The sequence below is a fragment of the Archocentrus centrarchus genome, chromosome 2 (assembly GCF_007364275.1).
Source record: "Archocentrus centrarchus isolate MPI-CPG fArcCen1 chromosome 2, fArcCen1, whole genome shotgun sequence".
Taxonomy (NCBI): domain Eukaryota; kingdom Metazoa; phylum Chordata; class Actinopteri; order Cichliformes; family Cichlidae; genus Archocentrus; species Archocentrus centrarchus.
In genome coordinates, this window is record NC_044347.1 from 9998668 (window position 1) to 10023041 (window position 24374).

Genomic DNA, 24374 nt, shown 5'->3' on the forward strand with positions numbered 1-24374 from the left:
AAGTGGGATGGTACTAGAGGTGTTATCTTAGCAGAGATTTTAATAGGAAGAAGATCCTTCATTATGACATCTGTCAGAGCTGTTGTAAATCATCGCGGTACCCTTGTGACATTTGTTTCTTTAGTCCACATGGGACGAGAGTTGGCAGAGCCTCAACAGGTGATTGGTTGGGGTTCAAGTTTCATGGTTTGAGATTTTATGTAAATTAGGAGGGGTCAAAGGCAAGTGGGCAGTTATCATGTTTAAGGTATAAATGTTTGCCACTCTTTGTCTCACACTTACTTTTTGTTTGCTTTTCTCTTTCCTGGCCTCTCTTTTTTCTTTTCCTCTTTCTGCATCTTTCTCTGTCTCTGTGTTTCTCTCTTCTCTTCTTTCTGTCTGTGTTTGTATCTCAGTCTTAACTGTGTTACTGTCTGTGCTCTTTGTCTGTGTTGTGTGTAACTAAGATGTCTAATAAACAGCCTGCACTGGAACCTGTTCATCCCAGTGATTTTTTGGAAACTTTGGGTTTAATTGGTTTTGAATTTTCAGCTATAAGGAACATGGAGACCCCAAAAAATCTCCCCAACACTTTCTTTTGTCCCTTTGTAAATTTCATTTGACTTTTTTCCACTTTTCCTTTCACCTTAGTTTCTTTCTTTGTCCTTTCTCTTGTTCCCCGCATTTCTCCCCATTTTTCCTACTTAGTTTCTTTTCTTCAGTCCATTTTCAAACAGCATGAAAACTCTATTTCAGTCACTCGGCTCTTCAACATGCCGGCTTTGAGAAACAGGAAACTTTTGTTGTTACAAAAGAAGCAGAAAAAAAATCCACACTGATGTCTCGCAGGGCTGGAACACATTTCATTTATGAAGAAAACAAGTGGCGATTGATCCTGCCATCAACCACACGCACCGACCCATTTATTTTTCTTTCTTACTTTTTACTTTAACATCTCATTTTCTAACACGACCTCCTGTAAAAAGCTGATTTTTTTCAATCAGTGGCAGGAACTACAATCTCCTGAGCCTAAGTGTTTGTGTGTGTTTGTGTGTTTATCTGCAGTCAGCTGACCATCATCTGGACTATTTATAGCCTGAGAATGCAGCTATTTTAAGGCTCTTGCTCACACACACATTGATATTATGAGCTCATTATTTCTAGTTTAAAGGATTTAATTCTAATTACTGAATGTTTCAGCAGCATTTAAACGCCTTCTCCTTTCCCACGAGAGTCTATTTCCACTTCACATGATGTGTTTCTGCTTGGTTTCATTAGATTAATAAGATACATGAGCGTGCAAGCATGTAGAGAAGACTTTATTTACTTTAACTGACTGAATGAAAACCAGGAAGAGCTCTGAGATGAAATCATTTCTTGAATAGAAATAAGTTCTTATGATAATAATTTCAGAGCCAGCCTGCGATAATTTCTAACCCCAACCATTTTTAAGATGGCACATTAACATTAATACAGTTACATGTTTCTACTTCTGGAAATCAACTTGTTTTTAATCATTTGCTGAAAAAAATCATGCTCTTCAGATGTCAGTCTTTACAACACATCACCGGCCCATCACTGAGATAACACACACACACACACACACACACACACACACCGGTGGAAAACTTACAGCGAGTTCAGGGTGTTTTGCTTTTGGTTGTTTTGTTTTTTCTTTCTTGTGTCTTTAAAATCAATCTTAAAGGAAACCTTAACTAAATCTGGAGGACAGAGGAGGTTTGGCAGATGGAGAGTGTATCCAGGTGTATCCTGGGAAAGTATTTTTAACCCTCAATGTATAAAAGGGGTGTGACACACAGCTGTAAACTACAGAATTGAGCTCTCTGCTCTACTATCCCATTTTTTAAATTATATTTTGGTCCCTGTTTAATTTAGTCAATAAAGTTTCCAAATGTTCACATTTTCCTGTTTATCCTTATCTTAGTTCCCCATCTTCCCCTCTTCTTACTCCCTTCTTTTATTTTGGTACGCACTCTGTAGGACATTTTGCTTCATTTGTTTTCCCTTCACCTGTTTTCAGCCTTTTTCTCCTGTGTCCACGTGTCTCTATACCCCCGTCTCCCCTCCTGTCAGTTGTCAGTCTGTCTGTTGTCCTTTCTGTGGATACCTGAAATGCTGTTTTAAAAACATCCTTTTTGTTCTTTCTTTGTGATGCTAACAGGGACAAAAACCCCTGACAACAGAGCACCTGAGATCACCGGGACACATAAACCCCTCCACCATGGTACAGTGGCACCACATTGTAGAAAAGTTAAACATTAATGTGCCATATCAGGGCTAAATAGTCATCAAAGGTCACCAGTGGATGCCAAAACTTTTGATTGCCAGCTACAGCCCATTATCTAATGCAACCACAGGTGTGCATCACTGTTAATCAATCCCCCTATCCTTTTCATGGTTGGGGGAGGAGGTGGGCTCTGGAGCCTATTCCAGCTGACAAAACCATAAAATGCAGGGTACACCCCGTACAGGTCACCAGCCTGTTGCAGTGCTAACATAGAGAGAGGCAGACAACCATTCTCACCTGTGGGCAATTTAGAGTAACCAGTTAACCAAACCAAACTGCATGTCTTCAGATTGTGGGAGGAAACCCACACAGTGAGAACATGAAAACTCCACACAGCAAGAGGTCCGGGCCAAGGTGGAATCGAACCCAGATAATTAGATAGCTATTCTAGCTGTGAGGCAGCGGTACTAAAGACCACACCGCCATGCTGCCCAGATGCAAAAATATTTTTTACAATGTTGAACTTTGTTTAATCCAGTCTGTTAAAACTGGTATAAACTAGATTTTTAGCAGGTACAAAACCTGATGATATTAAGTTGTTTGAACTCAAACACATAATTACAATAAGATAGACCATCAAAAAGTACAGTCTACTCAGCATCGAATCAAAATCTGGGTTTACAGTGTTCCCATCTGTCCTCACAGCAGCATCACTTCCTCTTGTTAATTTTTTTTTCCCTTTAATTTTCCATATATTTGATTTATTGCACACAATCTATTCTGTCTGTGTCTTCAAGTGTCCATTAGATTTGTTCAGTGCACAGAGAACAAGGAACATGACAGTACTTTAACCTGTGAACAGAATCTCTTAACATGCAATTGGATGAAATTACACTAAATGTACTCAAGTGAAGGCTTCATCTTTTTTCCTTCAAAAATAACATTGGTGACACAGAGTGCAGAGGTTTGCCCTGTGATGCAGTAAATGACATTGAAAATGCCAATATTCTTATGCTTACAACATGAATGTAGACTATATATCCTTATGTCTCTCTCTATATATATTATGTTACTAGGTTTCAGCGATGAAGTACTTGTATTTGATACTGTGCATGGGCGCAGTAACCTGAGCTCATTTTACTGGGAATCATGAGTTTCAGAGTCTCTCTATAACCATGGACACTCACTCTCACACACAGTTTGACATGAGGAACAGAGAGACTGTGCTGCTGTTTATGACTGACATCGCTCTGAGCAGCAGCAGGCAGGATTCATGTTCACGGTGTGGCAGGCGTGTGGGTATTTCTCGCTGTCCCTTCGTGGTCTGAATAACTCCGCTGTGAGTAATGAACTTGTTTTTTGATTAGAGCTACGTGACAAAAAGGACCTGTGAGAGTATCTGAGAAGTGTGTGAGATTACGGTGGGTCTGGAGTCACCCACCTAAGTTTGTATCCAAATCACTGGCTGTCTCATGCTGCGTCTCTGCTGCAGCAGCAACAGGACACTTTACCTCCTCTGCCATCACTTTATCCTTACAGTCCAGATCCTCTGCCTCCTCTGGACCTGCCTGAACTGCGTGTCTTCCTTCTTCTTCTTCTTCTTCTTTTTTTTTTTTTTGAAAAAAAGCTTCTATTCTCTGCATGAGAGCGTGGGTGAGCTGAGCAGCTCCTTCAGTCAGAGACTGAAACATCCTCGCTGCAGGAAGGAGCGCTTTCGCAGGTCATTCATCCCAACAGCAGTTAGACTGTACAACACTTCATAATGTCTTGAGTCACTTGGACACTTTACCTCCTCTGCCATCACTTTATCCATACAGTCAGATACATTTTATTTATTACACTCACCCATATAATGCATACCGTGTATGCTGTGACCTTACCGGCTACAAATGTATATAATATTTTGATATCTGTATATAGTGTTTTGATGTGTGTGTATATGTGTGTATATGTACATGTGTGTATTGACTATATATTTTCTGTATATAGTGCTTATGTATATGTGTATAGTGTTTTTCTATTTTATTTTATTCTATTCTATTTTTAGTTTTCTGTACTGAGCTGCTGTAATGCGCAAATTTCCCCGTCGTGGGATCATTAAAGTTTTATCTTATCTTATCTTATCTTATCTATTGTTACATTGTTGCAGGAGGAGCTAGGGTGATCAGATCCCCGCAAACTAAATGTGGGACAAACACAGTGTTTCTGTGGGACAAAGTGGGATATGTTAACAAAAATGGGAGATAATCAAATTTATTATATTTGAATGCAACATTTCCAGCTCTCTTACTGAGTAAATAGAATAAAAATAAAAGGAAGCTGTTTGTTCTCATGGTCTCATGTGGTAGTCTTTATATACTCCTATATTTGCAATTATACATACAGTAAGGCCTCCCTTCACATGCATTGAGTAAAAGGCAGATTTTAGTGTATGTCCTGCAGAACCAGTCAAATTGTGAGGCATTGTCCCAAGATGTAGAAGATGGGGAGAAGGAATAAAAATGATGTGCAGTCCCACTTAAAGAGAAACATCTGGTCACCCTAGCTGGAGCCCTAAGTGTTTATTGGCCTAATCAACAACAGCTTACTGGTGCTGATGCTAAACTATACTTGGTGGAGGGATGCTGGTGCATTTGATTAACTGATCATCAGCAAGTATGAGATGCTTTGGGCAGTTTACAGGTCTAAAGCATTCAGATCTGTGCGATGCTACAATCTTTCCAGGAGTGGACGTCCCTGCAAATTCACCCCGAGCTCAGAGCATGCATTGCTGAGAAACTGCAAAAAAAATTCAAGAACTGCATCTCAGACTCTGCAGGCCTCAGTTAGCATGTTAAATGCTAAAATTAATGACAGAACATGACAGCAGACAAAGACTGAACAAGTATAAGTTGTTTGAAAGGTTTCCAGAAGAAAGCCTCTTCTTCTTCTTAAAAAGAACATGGCAGCACCGCTTAGGTATGGATGTGAGCAAACCACCTCTGGGACAATGACATTTGGACAGACAGGACCAAAGTGGAGGTGTTTGATCATAATGCACAAAACCACATTTTGTGAAAACCAGACACAGCGTGGTGGTGGAGGGGTGATGATTCAGGCTTGTTTTGCAGCCACAGGACCTGGGCACCTTGCAGTCACTGTGTTGACCATGAACTCCATGAAAGCTTTGCCCAAACTAGGTCATGCAACAGCAAATCCACAACAGAATGACTGCAAAAGAAAAGAATTAAGGTGTTCAATGGTCTAGTCAAAGACCAGACCTCAATCTGATTTAAGTGCTTAAGAAATCTGCGCATAAATGAATGTCTGCAAACCTGAATGAAGCAAGAAGAATGGGCCAAAATTCCTCCACAATAATGTGAGAAACCAATACAGAAAACAAAAATTACTTAAATTTATTGCAGCTAAAGGAGGTTCTACAAGCTAAAACTCACAATAAGCCCCATCACACCTACAATGAGTGCAACTCTTTATTAGAAATATCATTAATAATTGGCATATTGACAGATAATTAAGGTTTAGTAACCAGTTATCTATAGACCAGTTTATATACTCTTAAAACAGCTTGGTGTTCATTACAAGGACATACATCACAAGAAGATACTGTATAAGACACAACAGCGATGGGACAGTACCTTATTCCGGTAAATGTGTATGTGTTACAAATGATATAGTCTGCACACATTTAGGAGCTTTAAAACTCTTTATTTTATTGAAGAGTAATCCAAAGTGCTTTTGTCTAGACACGATAAAAGGTGAAACTGTAACTAACACTGAGCGGGTTTTGTACATGCTCCACACAGCACACATGTGCAGACACTGTAGGTGTTCACCGATCAACCATTTTGCTCACATTTAAAGATTTCCAGGCGTGTAGGAGTGGCACGTTGGCTGTTTGAGAGTTCAACACGACAGAGGAATAGCAAACAAATAGTACTCTGTGAGAAAAGGCACGTACAGGCACAAGAAGAGGTAACAGCACGACATCTAACTGCAACATCAACGAGAAATAAAACACAGTGACGGCACACTTCTCAGTGTCGAAGCTAAAGGGGCAGTGGTGTTTACATCAGCGTACAATGGCAAGAGTTTTATAGATAAGTGGTCCACTTCCAACAAATCCACCATGGTCATCTGTTATCCTCAATTAATCCACCTCAGCTAACACGGTATAGCCACACAGCTCAACTTGGTCTCACAGAAATGCGTGACATGACCACAAACATCTTAACACTGCATGACACATTGTGGAGCAGAATAAAAGTCCACTCTAGGAAGGCAAGGTGGTAGAGTGGCTCAGATCCGAGACTTTCAACCTGGAGAGTGGGGTTTGTGTCCCATGTTGAACAGTAATTATTGTTTTCATGTTCAGTCACTGTTATAGTTGCCAAGTGGGGAAGGCCCTATGCTCTCTATGGGATTAATGAGTGTGTGTGTGTTATGGTTAAGGCAGCCAGAATTCACCAGAAAATTAAAGCAAGGAGGTCAAATACTGCAGTTTTGTCAAAACAACCTCTTTCCTACCTTCTGGTGTCAGTGCTGGTTCTGTGATGGTGCCTTTTGAGAATTAACTCGCATTTTCATGATTCTGAGAACTGATTATTTTATTGCGTTATGACCGAGCAGAATTTTGGGTACTTTCCATTGGGAAAAAAGACAGAATCTGTGGGCAGAACCTTCTAATCATTTGTGCCTTTCTTATGGTGGCCTCTCCCATAGCCACCTACATCATGGGGGTCCAACTTTGGGCCAAGCAATTTGGTGGAAGTGTTCTGGTGCCAGGTTTCCTGCACCAGTCTTTTTGGTGGAAATGTGAAAAATCAGGCACCAGCAACATATCTGTGAAAAACGAGTAACCAAAAGATCCAACCAAGATTTGGTGTCAGGGCTGTGTGCTAGAGATAGAGAAATTACAGTGGGCATGAGTTCTGACTCATTACATATGGATGTTTGTACATAACCCGCTGGGTGAGCATATCTGAACCCAAAGTTCAATCAAAAGTCTTCTGCTAAACTGAACCAAACAGCTTTCATGCCTAACACTAACAGGCAAGTGTAAATGAATCTGATCACCAAGGCAAAAACACAACTGGGACATAAACCAGTGTCTCCAAGTTGGAAAACTCAAGACCTACTCCACCACCACCACTTCAACCACCAAATGTGGACTTTGTCACTCTTTAATAGGACAGTTATCCCTTGGTTTCCAGTGTTAGTTCAGGTGTTTCAAGATATCATCCTCATTTTTTTTTTATGTAATTAAACAGTCTCAAAGGTCACCTCTTGTAGTTGTGCAAATAAGTGCATGTAAAGCTCTCTGGTAACCATGACAGTGGAGCAGGAACTCCTTGGTTTACATCGTCAAAGTATGAGTTAATGATCATTTCATGCATTTCTGTGTCTTGAAACAGTTAGCAGGACAACATTAGCAGCCATTATAATAATGACAGGCTAGAACATATTAGTACGCGACAGAACCCACCTCAACACGGTGGTTACAGTATTTCTCTGATGTGTAAGGAGTCTAAAAATCACCCAATGTACCCAGCTGATGAAATGCTAGTGGCTTCTCTTTGGTGCTTTGGTGGTATGTTTGGCACTCTGGCAACACATGATGCTGGAAAAGTTTATAGATGTTCTAAAACAGCCAAAAGAGTCAATGATTAAAGGATACTGGAGTTTCCAAGCAAATAATACTGTAATCAGAGACTTCATTATCAAGCTGTAAGACCAGGATTCAATGGGCAAGCTCAGGATGAATGTGTATGAGAGCAACAACTGTGGATTTCCACCTGCCTAGTTGTAAGAGTTCACTAGGTTTGGATTATTCAACATCATCTCAGTGTAAAAGTCTGTACTAAACAATGAGATGTGATTGACAAAACATTGCTCCTGGCTTCATTGCATTGTCTTGATGTCGTGATGCAGTTATTTGTACAAATATGGAACACAACCTTTACTTTAAATGGTCTTTTCTTGGAGGTATTGATGGATCTGCACTCTGTGAAGTAGCAACATTTAGCAGCAGAATTACTCTTTTGGAAAGTTGATAAATCTGTCAGAATTTATTAAAACTAATGATCTACCAACCTTGTTCGACTTCAAGTTTAGGATACTGATTGGTCAACAGCGCCACCTCACTGGCTGCTGTGGCTCATTTTACAACAATTTTAATTTGCACTCCAAATCCTGAAATTAAATCCTTCTCAGGGCATCTAGGATAAAAAATTATTGAAAAGTTTGAACATTCAGAAAACATACAAGGGCATTAAGAGCCCTCGTATCTGAAAGAGATCCAGGGACAGACTCGAGACACACTACAGTCATTATTCATCAGTCAGTCAATCAATCTGGAGAATAGCACTCACTATACAGCTTTCTTTATGACTTGGAAATAGAGTGAGATCACCTGGCACCAAAGACCAGCCAGCAGCAGATGGACAGATTGTGTTTACTCATAAAAATATTCTTATTTTTTAACCAACTCTTCTTATTCAACCCCTGATGAGTCACCAGACTCGATGTCTTTGAGTTTGTTGGCCTAATACAAAGTGTAACAATGTAATTTAAATGCACGCATTTTTTCTCCTTGCTCTGATTTAAAAAAATGTGCCACTTCTATCTAAGAGAAAAAAAACCCACTACTTGAGTTCAGTCCTTCAGCATTTTAAAAAATATATAAAATACTTTTTGTAATAGTGTTACTTTTTTAAGACTGAACCCATCTGTTATGAAAAATATACTTCTTGTGTAATAGCCTGAGGGGTGGGGGCGGGGGCTGGAGGGGGCTTTTTGTTCTTGAATTTTCTCTGGAAACTAAAGAGATGTGGACAGAGGTAGAAGTTTGTTAACCCTGTGAGGTCTCTGTGTTAATGCTAATGCTTATCTATCATAACACAATTTTTTTTATTGTTCTCCCAATTCCCAGAAGTTTTGGCAATCAGGATACCTTTTGCTTTTCTTCAAAATATAGGGTCCCAACTGAGACGTCACAGAGTTAAACCTCCTGAAAAACAAAAGAAGTTCACAGTTTACATCTTCCTGAGGGAGTGGAGTTATTTTTCCTTAAATTTCGTGCATTTCTGGGATAAATATGTTGGGACTAAGGATTGAAAATGTTTAAGGTTTCTCCTGTGAATCACCTTCTACATCACTCAGTCTGGGACACACTGAAACGCGCCAGAAGAAGTTAATGAGTCGCATTCTGGGAGTGATGCAGATTAAATATTCCATTCATGTTCAGGATAATTCAGATATTCCCTTAAGGGGCTTATGCATGTAGGTACAACTACATGTATAACAGTGGAATAAATGCATATCCTGAATATGAAGATTGTCAGCTGGGATACTTTGATGTTTACAGCTTTATCACGCATTAAAACCAAATCTGGTGCATATTAGAAGCTTTAAAACACTGAGAGAAAACAGTAGCCTGAAAGCTAAACATATCCAATAAATCAAACACCCTTCAACATCAGATTGCACTTTTTCCTGAGAAGACATTCAACCCTGAATGAGAAGCTTTATATTCTTTTATTTACAGGTGCAGCTTTCTTCAAGTTTGATGAACTTCATTACCCATAAATCATAGGTTTTAATGTTAATCTCATCAGGAAATCCAGCTGTTATGGATGGCATACTTGAGTTTAGATTTTTTTCCTTTCTTTTATGTTTTGATTTCTTCTCCAGCATACTGCATGTGGAATCATAAATTTAAAAGCTGTGAGGGCCCAAAGGTTGGTTGGTCACCTAAACACCATGTTCTTTATTGCATCAGTATTGTTGGTCCACAGTTTGTTGAATAGTTTCCAATACTAGATCAGGACGTTAACAAGCTAAAAAAAAAAAAAGGCTCTTTGAGTCTGCAGGTTCACTTCCTGTTGTGAAGTCAACCAGGTGTTCTTCTTCTTTGAAGCTTGGACAGCATGGGACAGAACAGAACAGGATCAGCTTCCAGTCAAACCAGCAGGTTACGGCAGATTTCATTTTGCATCTGTTAAAAGTCTCCGTGTTGGATGCATTTTTTTCAAAGTATTTGGGTCTACTTCCTGTCACTCAGCCGCTGTTGTCAACAGCAACGGGCAGCAGAGGGACCGCCGCTTCGCTCTTCTCAGAGTTGCCGCCATCATTCTTCCTAGTTTGGTGGTTGGTTGCCTTCTTCTTGTCCTTCTCTGCAGCATCTAAACTGGCCCTCGGCAGAGGCGGGAACTCCCGGCAGTACGGCGGCGGCAAGCACGGCACCAGATGCACTTCCCCACTTTCATTCAAGAGCTGGACGCAGGTGTAGAAGTCCTGCGGTGAGTGGCTGGTGCTAAAAGTGAGGTCTCGAGCGGGAATGGTGTTGGGAAGGCTGGGATGCTCCATCATGCTGTAATCTGTTCCAGGTAGCGAAACGATCTCTGGCATTGGCCAAGGGGAAGGAACATTCAGAGACGGGGCGAAGGCTTCTGAAGGCATGGAGCAGTAGGGCGGCACACTCTGCACGTATGACGTCGGGTTTGGGGCTGTGAGCAGTTCTGAGGGCGTCGGGTTACAGGGAACTATTAAGGTGTCCCTCTCTGATTCTGTGGTGTTGCACAGGTTGCTGCTGTCCTTCGGTGTGGTGAGATAGATGTCATCAGCGCTCACCTGGTCCCAGACTTCCTCAGAGTAGCTTGGAGGCCTGTAGCTGTGGAAGTTACTGAAGTGACGGTTGATTTCATCCAAGTTCCCCTTCTGAGGATGGAGGTGGGGATGGGAGGACGAAATAAAGAAAAATAAATAAAGGAATGACGTGAAGAAAGAAAAATTAAGACAGGGAAGAAAGTGGGAAAAGAGGAGGATGAAAGGAAAGGTGAGAAAATAATAGGAGGAGAGTGAGGAAAGGAAAGATGTATGGAGAAAAATGAGGCACAAGGAAAAAAGTGATAAAGGAAATTGGTATCACAATGTAAACAGAAAATGATGCAAGAGGACAAGCAAAAGGGAGAGAAAAGAAGAAAAAGGGATAATTTTCATGATAACAGTGAAAAATGGAGAAATATTAGAATACAAAAGAAAAGAAGGGGTAAAAGGAAAGATAAAAGCAGACAAATGGAGGGAAGGAAATAAAGAAGCAGAAGAACAAGGTCACGACTAAACACAACTAAAACATGACTAAAACACGACCCTGAAAGCAGCATTGCATGCGTGTTACCTTCAGAAGCAGTGGGTCAATGCCGATGATCCGCGGCTTTGGAATAGGTGGCAGGAAGTACTCTTTTATTCTGAAGGTGAAGGCAGACAGAGGGCGGGGTTGAAAATGGCAGCACACAAACAGAAACACACAACACATTCATCCTCCCACACTGTGTGACCCTGAGAAGAGACAAAAGCTCTCCGTTCATTTGTTTTCTCCACACTGAGGACTGACGATAATCTTTATTTTTCACAGGATGTTTGAGTGGAGCCTCTGAAAGGTTACAATGGAAAAGATTTTTCTGAACTACTTTCTGCATTAAATAGGAACAGTTAGTGTGTGATTGGTCCAGATATGATAACCTACAGATAAAAGAAACTCTGACACGTCAGCTTTGCAGAAGTATTACAGCCATTCTAAACTTTTTAATGCTTTTCATAAATTAAGAGTGAAGATATCTCTGAGTCAGCGCCTGTCTCACTGCAGCTGAGCTTTCTTTTCAACTTTGAAGGTCTTCCTTAAAACAAATTCACTCTGAAAGAAAAGAGTTACTGTCTGCTGCAAAAAACAAGAAGCAGAGCTGGAGCTGGTGTCTTACTTACAAAGCTGCAATTCAAATAAAAGGAAAAAAAAGCACGTGTGTGTGTGTGTGTGTGTGTGTGTGTAATGAGAGAGAGAGAAATGTGCATTTTCTCACCTCTTGCTCTGAAGAACGATACTAAAGGTGATAACAAGCAGAGCCACAACGCCGACTCCAGTCACCAGGATCAGCACCAGCAGTTTACCTGCACAGGTAAAACACACTGTGAACTCCCCTCTTCCTCTCCCGCAGCTTTACAGCTTCAGTGACGCATTTAATTGGACAAGAAAGTTCAAGTTTTTACAGAAGAAATCTACCAACATTGTGGGTGGGCCTAAGGGGCCCGGACCCACCCACTTCAATAAAGGGCCCATCCTGGACTGTCTGTGAGAGCGATTTTCCTTTATTTTCAATGATCAAACCAGATAAAAGAAATGAATAAATAAAAGAAACACTAAATGTGCTTTACTTTCCATAAAAGCACAAGACAGCATTCATTACTGTAACAGGAGAATTCTGACCAGTCACAACAGCCCATTTCACACGGACCAACGCCCGTTAATCCTGAGCGAGCAGAGGTTGTTGAGCAGACGATGAAGAAACTTTCCTTAATTAAATTAAGGCCATATGTTGTAACATGGGCAGGATTTGTTACACTGAAGCAGCATGGCTTCCTCCTGTTGATTAGGAGATATTTACACCAGCCTCAGGGGAAAAACTCATGTTTCCTAAGATTGTTAACTAATAGGTCACTTTTTACCTGCTCTTTTTAAGTTAGGCTTTCACACTGTTGCTGTTTTTTTTATCCACAGTAGAAATACTTTGTCATTTTCTATTGAAAGTAAAAAAATAAAAAAAACTTCTTATTTAAGAGCTACTATAATAAGTGCTAAACATTTTTGTATATGTAGCCAAAAATGGACCTAAGAAAAAAATGAATCCCAGAAATCCATGAATAACAAAGAAATGTAGAAATGTTGCTGTATTCACTACAGTTAAAACTAAAGTAACTGTAACAAATAAACCAGGTGACTTTTCAAAGCAAAAAGCCTGTAAATCAGCACCGTCTTTCTGCCTGCTGACGTACTTGCAGACGACCTCGGGGGGATGCTCATCAACAGTGTGGAGCTCCAGTCGCTCCACAGCTTGGAATGCTGTGCGCGGCAGCGAACTCGGACCATGTAGTCATCGACGGGAAGTCCGAGCAGCTCCACCTGAGGCTCACGCAGAGGATGCTTCACCTTCAGATAAACAACATGTTTTATGATATGCAGTCTATAACAAGCTACGTCAGCAGGTTAAAATATTTGAAATAAGTTTGACTACAAGTGGAATGATTCCAGTGTAAAGAGTATAAAGTTTTTAAAAAACTTTCTCTGTCCTGCATTTAGGCACTCTGCTCATTCTCTGACTCACACTGTTCATGTTATGTATTACGTTATGTATGGCAGGTTTAGGACCCCAGTGCAGGACTTGTGATACAAAAAAGAAAAAGAAGTCCAGTCGCCTTTTTCAAGCTCCAGAGACTACTATGACCTGGATAACTGAGAATCTACACAGACATATCGACTTGTGATACAGAACTTAAATTAAACTCAGCTTTATTGCTGGAACACCAAAGACTAACAGAGGTGGACTAGAGCCAGGAGAACAAAGAAACTCAGGAATACAAACAGGAGACCACACAGAAGGCGGGAAGCCAATGATGACAAACAACACAATCAAGAACTAAGGAAAATGCAGACAACATATACACACAGCAGCAATCAGGGACATAGGACACATCAGGTAGCACAGCTGAACAGAATCTAACTGACAAGACCAATGAAACAAAACTGAATACAGAACCCAGGATATAAAGGACTGCCAAAGTAAAACAGGAAATGACACGCAAACCTGACATAGAAACAAGACAGAAACAGAGACATGGAGATAGACACAAAACCAGACAGAAACGCCAAGGAGTCAGGGAATATAACATAACCAAAACCCAAAGACGATAAAACAACCTAGGAACCACAATACAGAAACATTACAAAAACCCTGGGTCTAGGACTCAGGGACCATGACAGTTCAAGTTCATCATCCTCATCTCTTTCTTTGTATCACACAGTTAGTCCTGTCAACAATTGATTTCAATTAAGTTTTTTTAGAGCATATTTAAAACCTAAATTCTTAAATCAAAGTTTTTAAAAACTAATCCCTAAGCTCTGTCCTCACAGTGTAAATTTACATTTGTACCCTTTAAACATGTTTACTTTCATGTTTTTTTTTGCATTAACCCATCAGGTTGCCCTCCAACCATAACAACACTGGATTTTTTTTAAGTGCACTATTTAGTTGCATATTGAGTGTCAGGATAAACAGTTTATGTGCTGGATACAAATCTTCATAAATGGTAAATTAACAGCTAAACGTAACTCAAAAACACACCTCAGCAATGTGAAGACTTCTTTCTTTTCTCAAAATAATCTCCAGAATTGAAAATGTGCACACCTCCACCTGAGTACATGGATTTATTTATTGCTTACATAAAGCTCATTGTAAATTCATCATCATTTATCTCCATACCTTCCAGTTGTCGGGCTCAGTGACACGTCTGTACTGCAGCTCATAGACCAGCGTGATCCAACCATACTGCACGTGGGCGGGCACCGGGTAGGTCCAGGAGATCAGGGCGTTGTGGGCCATTTCATCACCGCCGGCGTCCGTCAGGTTGTAGGTCAGGTTGACCGGTGTTTCAGTCTGAACTGTTCGACACACAAAATACACCCAGAACATGCTATGAAATACTAGCAGTGTGTCAAAAGAAGGTTCTGGCTTCTTGTGCCTGTCTTCTGATACTCAGAAAAAAAGAAAACATCTATGGTGAGACCACACATATGATGCTCATGTTAAAAATTCAATTCTGCAATGGAGATGTGAAACGGTTTGGTTCAGATAAAGAAAAACTTCCCCAAAACGCAACTTTATCAGAGAAAAAAAGAAAACGCAGACAAAACCTCAGAAAGAGCAACAGAGTTTATAAAAAACAGCAAACTGCTCAGTTGGGATCTCAACAGATTCGTTTATGAACGCGAGTCTCAAGGTTTCCTGCTGCCTTTGGAGAAACTTTCACTGCCTGGTAGCGGCAATAATAGGGTTTTATAATTTCCAGGTTACGTCTGGTTTCTGCTCCTGTGGTCAGAAAAACTGTTGGAGTTTTGTTTAGTTGCTGCACACACAGCTACAGTGGTCTGAAATTATTAAACACACTCCCTTTCACACAAAGGAGGGCAAAAAAACAACTTACTTAAATGTTGTGAAATTAACTTCCCTGAAATAAATCAACAAACAGATTAATATATAAAATATTTTGCTGTACTTTATCTCGCTCTTTTTTCCCTTAGATTTAGATAGTGACCATTAGCACACTACTTGTCACAAGGCATTTTGGGATGTTATGAGAGCAATATAGTACTACAAAATGTCATACTCACTACACAGTGAGTAGCACTTTTTGATTTCATATTTTACCAGCTTTATCCACCTTTAAATTTAAGCTCTATATTCAGTTTTTGCTCATTTGGACACTTCATGCCACAAATGGAAAGAAATTCGGACGTTTAGCCTTTTACGTGTTATTCTGTGAAGTAAAACAGAGCTTTCCTTGGTGGCATTAAGTTTCCTATCACTTCCTCAACATGCCTGTTGTTTCATGTTACAAAAGCATTAATCTGATTTGGAGTTTTTAGCTGTGTTACAAAATAATCATACTATCAATAATCATACAGTACCACGTGGTGCAAACAGGCTGAAGGCTGAGTGTGGAAACTGGCATCTTTGTTAATGAGAAAATAAGCTGCTCACTAATTAAAATCAGGGTTTACAATAAAATACGTGCATAAAAGGGCTTTTTGATTTGAGGTTAAAGACCTGTTATTGATGCATTCCCTAATCTTCCCATCAGTTTGGGCAAATCAACCCAACAAAATGACCAAATTCACAGAGAAATGAACCCCTCTGACTTATTCATCCGAGGTGTATTTTATGTTTGAGGTGTGCACATTTGCATCAGGAATGTGTCATGAGAGTAATTAGTCTCCGACATTGAAATTGCGACCTTTAACTTTCACTCCAGTGTGAATAATATCGAGGCCGCCGCCCTGCAGTTGTGGGCTGAATCTCCTGCGTGGCTGAGATAAGAGCGACGTCTCTGATCTCCCCTGGCATCCGAGGCAGACAAAAAAGAAAAGAGCAGTACGCCGATGGCACGGTGCTGCTTCACAGTCATAGCGGTCATAATGACGACGAGCAGACCCCCCCCCCCCAAAAAAAAAAAAAAAAAATCTGCTGCCCCTTAAACCAGCTCAGGAAGTTGACTGATCTGGTCCAAATGTGCAGCATCTGGTTAATAACAGACACTCAGTCCCCAATAAATGAAATTAGCTGCTGGCAGAGGCCTCATGCTCTTTACCCACAGAATCTGAATACAAGCAGGGTTAGGGGCTTAAAAAAAATAACAAGACCTTGTGAATCTTATATTGAATGAATGGCTGCTAATGAGCTCAATACAAACTGAAAGAAGATTCTAATTACATCAGGAGCTCACTCACATGGTTAACCTTGAAATGCTCCACAGCTAAATTATTTCAATTCAGTCTGAAAATGCTGAGAGATTCAGAGGTTGGTTTTAGCTTATTATATTTTATGGCTGCATTAGTATGAATATTAACAAGATTAACTTTGTAAGTTGGACTGGAGAAACACATGATCACCTTCAGTTTGTTTGCATTAGCTGGTTATATTAAATAAGTATGGGCTATGACAACAGTTACCTTCAGTTTTTATTTCACTGAGAGTCGCTTCTGTTAGTGTTGTGCATATGAATGTACAGTAGTGGCACACAGAGGCTTTAAAACACAACATGGTGCCATTTTCATGCCTTCCTAATTTGACAGCCTCGTTTGCCTCATTTACTAACAGTGTGTGTGCACAAATCTGTGATTTATCAATATTTTCATATTTTAGAAGCAAATATAGAAGTCCCTCTGACCATCCGTACGAACAAATGAAAACCTGGCTGCCTTAGGAGTTTAAACACAAGTCTTTAAAATAAATACTATTACTACTAATACTGCTACTACTATTACTACTACTACTAATAATAGTATTGTTATTGTTATTGTCCGAGTCTTTTATTTAGTTTAAACAGTCACACAAACAATTGCAAAAACTTCTGGATTCCACATGGATCTCAGACACTATTATTCAGTTTTCTACACTCAGACTTTCTCCTTATTTCTTGCCTCAGAGGTGCAGACTTCACTTTTACAACATTGTCACCACTTCCTCTGCTTCACCTGGAGGTAAACGTGTTTCCTTAGAGAAATGGGGGTGGGGCAGTATGCAGAGAGTATGTAAACTGTAGGAAGATTGCACAAGGCTGTTAGTAAATAAGAATTATTTGGAACTACCAAACGCAATGTTTTGAGAAGAAAACAGACCACAAGTTTCATAAATCTGACAGTAATTTTACATGTAAACTCATTCGCTGTTAGTAAATTAGGCCCAGCGCTCCAGGAGTCTTGTGGTTTGTTCAGATGTAACTCTGCAAACATTAGCAGTGCTGCCACGTTCTTGTTAGAGAGGAGAGGCTTTCTGCTGGCAGCACTTCCAAACAAGTCATACTTGTTCAGTCTTTTTCTAATCGTGCTGTCATGAACTTTAACATTTAACATGCTAACTGAGGCCTGCAGAGTCTTAGATGTAATTTTTTCATTTTTACTGAGCATTGCACAGTCTGACCTTGGGGTGAATTTACTGGGAAGATTGGCAGCACGACTGAATGTTTTCCACTTGTGAATAATCTTTCTCCCTGTAGAATGATGGGCTTTAAATTGTTTAGAAATGGCCTTATAGACCTTCTCAGATTGATGGGTGGCAGCAGCTGTTTCTTTAAGCTCACTGCAAATGTCTTTCCTTCTCTGAATTGTGCACACACATACCTGAATCTTTCTGCACCTGGCTGCTACTCACCCTCTTAATTCCCATGGAAGCAGTCTTGCAGCCTTGTGATTAAGTGTTACATTTCACTGCCATTAACGTCTGCAGACAATAAATCCAATTTGCCCCCCCGGCTCAGAGATCATGTCTCATGGTCAGAGATCATGTGGTTATCAGCTTTCTTCGTTAACTCAAACCTTCTGCTTCAGAAAGCATGCTCACATAAATTTAGGTGTTTGACGCCACATTTGACTGTTGTTTTCTGCACAAAATGAATCAATGGAGTGGTGCTGATTTCAGCCAGAGAAACGGGTCAATGGGAGGTGAATAGGAGGCATGAAGGATATAAAATGTATTCTGGCAGAAAGCAGCACAGGTTCTGTAAATAAGTTAAGAGAGCGGTGCTGGCAGAAAATTGTTAATCTTGCAAATTCATAAGTGAAAACATTTATGTTGCCACTCAGTGCGCGCCCAATGCCGCCGTTTCTTTCTGAGCCGACAGCTGCTCATTAGAGATGTTAAATGTTAAACTAGATCCATTTAAATGAAGCTGAAGAAGAGCATTCAGGCCTGGCGCTGTCCCATAATGAAGGAGACGAGGAAATCACTTTTGACCAAAGTAAAGTACAATTTGTTTTCTAAATTGAATATGCTCTGTAACAGACTGAACAGTTTTCTAATAACTATTTAATTTGGTGCCATTCCAGATATAAATGGACTTTAGGACCAAGTAAATTGGTAATACATTTTCTGCACCAGCTGTTAAATGCATGCAGGTTTCAGTGAGAAGACAACAGGCAGTGTGTGTTGACAGCATCTTTGGGTGGTACTGCAACTGAGAAGAGCCAAAAACTGCAGCTTTGTCCACTAGTGAGTCAGTCCCCACAGACTCCCATTTAAAAATGTCAGATTATACAGCAGAAATAATGTTCCCCCTAAAACAACTGTACGGTGGGTGAAATTTTCATATTTTGGCTTAAAGTTAGACACATAGACGTCAGTGGACTGGGCCTCCCCATGGTGTCTGCAACCCTTTGGAGCATTTTTAATGAAAAAGACTGTCCAAGAATTCTGAGCCTCAGTTTCACTGAGTGAAATTCCAGGATTTTATTGGTCTGTATGCATCTGTATGTTTGACTGGTACAGGTTGTGGATGCAGCTTGCTAAACCAAGTTTTGGCAATTCAGTACTCCCACCTGTTGTCCAATGGTCACGCCTGGCTACAAAAAAAACCCAACATGGTGGCAGCCAAAGCATTAACACAGGGGCTTCAAAACCAATGCGTGACATCACTATGGCGGGAAGCATCCTTGTTATTCAGTTTATGTGTAAAAAGTATTCCCTCAGCAGAGTCTTTATGGCACTTGTGATGCTTGCAGTCAGTTTTAAAGCAAAACTCTGTTTGGTTGGATCCTAAGGAAAATCCGCCCCTTCCCTCTAGTGTTGCTTAATGTTTTGCTATTTGGAGTTTCAATTACTCAAGCATAACTTTTTTTGTTTATTAAGTGGTCTGATGTAATGATAAATAAGGAAAAAGACTAAAAGACATGGCAATCAAACCTTCATTCCTTCATGTGCATACTTAAGGCTAATACTGAGAAAGGAAAAACACCACTATTCTCTTAGAGGACTCTTAACTATTTAACATAAGTAAGGTTGTGATGAGCTGCTTGCATGAACAACATATGGGGTTGTTTTTTTCTGGATCCACAGAAAATTACCACTGGATTATGATGACAGTGAGGAAAAGCTAAAAACATGATTGTCAGTCAAGACAATCATGGCACTTCATTTGGATTATTAATCGTAATATGTATAGTTTTATAAATATTATAAGAAGCCTAAAGAAGCACTGCACAGATTATAAATGTCTTTGTCTGCCTGGTTTGAATCCAGCCTGAGATTAGCAGAAATGCTTCTTCCTGTGAACTCACTGTGAATTAAATGTTCTGTGTGCAATCCTTCAACTTCACGAGTAAAATGAATGAATCGAGCAGATAATGAGGTCATCTCAGTTTCACACATTATTTCACTGCTGATTCTTCTTTTCATCATATTTTTTTGTCCAATTTTGAGTCAAATTCCACTGAAAAAATTAGTTTGTTTTTTGATGAATCACAAGCCCAAACTTAACAACTAACAAACAAATTGAACTTTGTGTACTGGAGTGATACAATCAGTTTGAATCAACATTTGAAACCTAACTGTGATCTGCATCCTTACCTATCTCTGCCACATCCAGGCAGTGCTGCTTGGAGGTGTAGTTTCTGTGGGCGGTGACGGCAGTCACAGTCATACAGTACACCGTCCATATAGACGTGTGGCTGCTGTCGAAGTGGCAGCTGTTTGGGCCGCCAGTTATGTAGTCTGGACATTCATGTTTGGTCTCCTTCCTTCAGAAAATCAAAGAAAACATGTTTAGATGAGCAATGACATATGAAAGGGTTTATTATCTGCCTCCAGCAGCACAGGCTCACCACATTTACACTGGACAGCTAATGCTTTTAAGCAACAGCTTTTTTAACACATCGTTTTCGTGTAATTGATAATTGTTCACAATTTAGTAGTCTTATCTGTTTTGATAATTAGCCATCATGGAGCCATCACTGTAACTTAATTCTGCAGTTCAAACATCAAGCCAGAGTCCTGAAGAACTGTTTTCAGCCAAAAGAAAAACAAAGTCCTACAACGGACGGTCTCGCCCCCAGAGGATCTGAGGTGAAAACATGGAGTTAGTCTGAGATCACAGAGACACTGGGCCAGGTTCTCCATCATACGCCAAAACCAAGACTAAACCCAGTCCCAACCTGTAAAAACAATTTAAACCAGATTCAAAACCACAATAAATAAAAGGCCAAATTCAGTCAAAAGTCCTAAATCAGATCCAAAACCACTCTTAAGAACAGGCCAAATCGGGTCTAAAGTCAGGCCCCAAACCAGGTTCAAATCCATTTTTATCAAAAAGCCAAATCAGGTCTAAAGTCAAGTCCTAAATCAGGTCCAAATCCACTCTAAAGGAAAGGCCAAATCAGGTCTAAAATCAAATTTTGTTCCAAAAACAGTACCACGTGAAGATATTTAAGGTAAATAAAATGTGTGTAAATGTAGCTGAAAAGGTTAAATACAAACAGCACTGAGGGGTATCTGCAGAGTGCAATCTCACTCTCCAAGGTGTTACTTTATTCGTAGCCCCTTTGGTGTCTTTTGTTTTTTGTTTTTTTTATCAGATAATCCCTGATCTGCATTTGTTTTACCAAACAAACATACAAAGTGCAACAGGAGATAAAACAACAATCAGTGGGACCTCTGAAGCCATGTGGAGGTCAAAAGCACAATCCAATTTGTCCTGATTAGGGGCAGCATTTTCTTCTCTGCGATTGCCATCTGGGCCAGCTGGCATCTGTGTGAGGCCATGTGAGTCTGCGTTCAGGATTTCAGAGCAGCTTGGAAATATTGACGTCTTAAAAGCTTCCTAATGACGTGAAGCACGAGAAATCAAACTGCACCGCTCACCTGACCCAGAAACTTCAGTGTGTTTCTGATCTAGGGCTTCTTTTGTAGTTTCACTAAAGCAAGTCGCTTATCGTTTGTTATGATGACAGAACATGCAAAATGCCTTCAATTATCCTAATGTGTCTGTCACATAGATGTACAATGTTAGAATCTGGGCTAATACATTAGTTCCAGTTGACTGTGATGTGCGGTGTTCATACTCTTTGGAGTAGGTGAGGATGTAGGTGACCTCCTCTCCGTCTGTCAGGTTGCTGAGCGGATGCCACCAGCAGGTGAAGTCCTCCATGTTGGGCGAGCGGCAGAAGTAGATGTGAGGCCTCATCATGGTGCCACCGGTCGCCTCTGTGGAGTCGCACATGGGGTGGAGTTAGAGGCAGTATGATGAAGTTACACTCTGTGCCGGTTTGTTCACCACAAATTTCTTCCCAGAGATGGGAGGTTTTATATTTGAAAAATATTCTTTATCTCATGGCCCATAAATTCATCCTGTCTGTATCAAGCCTTTAAAGCCACGCTCCCGTTCAGCTAACTTTCTTCTCATTGGTTTTCCATTAATTTTAAAGACAAGTGGGTGGGGCTTCTCTGCCTGAGATGACCAATTAGGGGTATTTTGTATCTGTGACATCGTAAAGAGCCAAGAGTAGGAAAAAAACCTGTCAACATGAGTGTTTGAATACTTTTGCATTACTTTGAAAAAACATATCTTCTTGTTTTTATGAGTTATTGAGAGCAGACTGATGACAAAAATTATAATTGAATCTCTTTCAGATTAAATCTGAAAGACCAAGACAAAGTGGGCATACAGCTGTGCTCCACGATAATTCTTAGGTCAATCGGCTCTTCTTCAGGCACAGCTGGGATTTTAGAGACTCACACTGTGAGTACAAACACAGCGCTCTCCAAAGCATGACACTGTTGCACAGGCGGGAAAACAACTGGTCGAAAACAAGGGCAGACAAATCAATCAAGCTCTCATCAAACACGTGATCAGCTGGCGAGTGACATCAAACAACCCGCACAAAAAAGACAGAGGAGAGAAATGGGATTGATTAATAAATAAATGTTCAAAAATAATCAAAAGAAATCAATAAAAATGTACAGTTGTAGTCAGAAGTTTACATCCACTGATCATGAGCATGAATAACCTGGTAATTCTGGGTTTTGAATCATTTCTTTGAATTGGGATGATTGCACAGCATAAATCTTTAATGACTTTAAGAAACAAGAATTTATCTTTGAGTTTTCTCTAATTAGAGAAAATTCAAGGATAAATTCTTGTCAGGAAACCAACCAATTTAAATGAACTCCAAGATTCTGCCAAGAAGAATGATCAAATATTCAGCCAGAATTATGCCAGAAGCTTGTTGATGGCTAACAAAAGAATCTGGTGGAGGCCCAACTTTCTAAGGGCCATTAAACCAAATATTTGTGTGTCCGTGTGTGTCCGTGTGTGTGTGTGTATTTGAGCCTGTTTAAATACTTTTGACCCCGTGTGGATTAAAGAAAATCCAAAATCAATTCAAACTTGATTTGATCTGATCATTTGAGTAAAACTGTCTTTGTTGGTCCACGTCTATTCATTTCCTGTCTATTCTTGTATTTATTTACAATCTATTATCACAGCCCGCAGGGAGACCAGCAAGGTGGTGACTTAGGACAAAAGCTTAATGTATTCCAAACATATTATATATGAAAACGTTGCATGCTAGCTATTAATAAAACACTGTGGGAACACAGAAGTGTGTCAACTTTGCCTTTATTACAAACAAACTAATAAATCATTAAATGGTACCTGCAGGGGCTCCATATCTCTGCAACATGCTGTGAGCAGAGATCGCAGCTATTATGTCTGTAGATGAAATCACAACCATTTCAAAGTGCACCTTAAGGCATTTTGGGATACTTATCTATCGAATAGCAGATGGAAATGATCATAATCTGCACAGAAGGGAAAACTAGCTGCACACAGCAGGGAAGAGTTCAAAAGTGTCCACTTCTTTGTTTGCGCTCTCTCTTGAGCTGTTTTTGGCAAACTTTTATCACTAAAACTAACCGGCTGAGGCAGTTTCAGCACCAACACGTGCGATCTGCTGGAGGGAAAATCAAATCTTTCAGTCCAGTAAACACATGAAAGCATGTAATGAAAAAGCTGTGACTGTCTCGCTAATGGAAAGGTAACAAAATGGCCATCCAGTCAGACTGTCAGTTCTCGCGCGCGCACACATAAAGTGGGAAACAACAGGAGGGGGAAATCAATTATCCAGCTGTCATCTCTCCTCTGCTTCACCTCGACAAAATCCATTCCCTAATTTCATCAGTTTCTACCTCAAACACACACACGTGCGCGCGCGTGCGCACACACACACACAATTATCCAGCTCATCTCTGCCTGATAGACTGTTAGTCCCATGACTGTGATTTAAAGCAGCGCTGGAAAATTGATCGGTGGCTGAAAGCAGCAGGATAGCGGCCCTGTCTGCACAGACAGCACACTGTTTATTATAAATTTTTAAAAAAAGAAGAAAGAAACGATCAACTGCATCCTTCGAGCAGAAGACATGGCACTGAGCTCTGAGCACACCAGGAATTAACCGAGTTCATAGCATTTCATTTTAGGCGCCCAGTTGTTGTTTAATGAAGCAATGAGGCAGAAATCTCCTGCCGCCACTGAAACTCCGTATATCACAATGTTATGATTGTAAAAATTCAAAGTGTGCTACAATGACTCTTTAATATATGGTTAGAGTTTATGTATGAAGGGTTTATGCAGTCAAAGTGCTGCCAAATAATCATCAAAGCTCTGACGGTAACGGATGCACGCACACAGCGGTCGACAAAAGCCTGTAACTAGAGGAAAAATAAGAGGCCCCCTCCAGACACACCCCTGCAAACAACACAAACCCTCCAGTTAG

The 24374-nt window shown here is 40.2% G+C and overlaps 1 protein-coding gene across 3 annotated transcripts in view; it reads right to left on the reverse strand.

Moving 5' to 3' along the window:
* Positions 1-9741: 9741 nt before the first annotated feature.
* The window catches only part of crfa4 (cytokine receptor family, class I receptor 4), a 46534-nt gene continuing 31901 nt past the window's right edge, over positions 9742-24374 (reverse strand). For 2 of the 3 annotated variants that reach the window (XM_030749944.1, XM_030749951.1), the window contains exons 3-9: positions 21663-21804; positions 20173-20342; positions 14536-14714; positions 13052-13205; positions 12082-12169; positions 11403-11472; positions 9742-10942 (exon numbers count right to left, since the gene is read on the reverse strand). In XM_030749944.1, the coding sequence (XP_030605804.1) occupies positions 10283-10942; positions 11403-11472; positions 12082-12169; positions 13052-13205; positions 14536-14714; positions 20173-20342; positions 21663-21804 (1463 nt within the window). In that variant the 3' untranslated portion in view covers positions 9742-10282. The remainder of the gene's footprint in view (positions 10943-11402; positions 11473-12081; positions 12170-13051; positions 13206-14535; positions 14715-20172; positions 20343-21662; positions 21805-24374) is intronic. The other variant, XM_030749960.1, reaches the window with a different exon arrangement.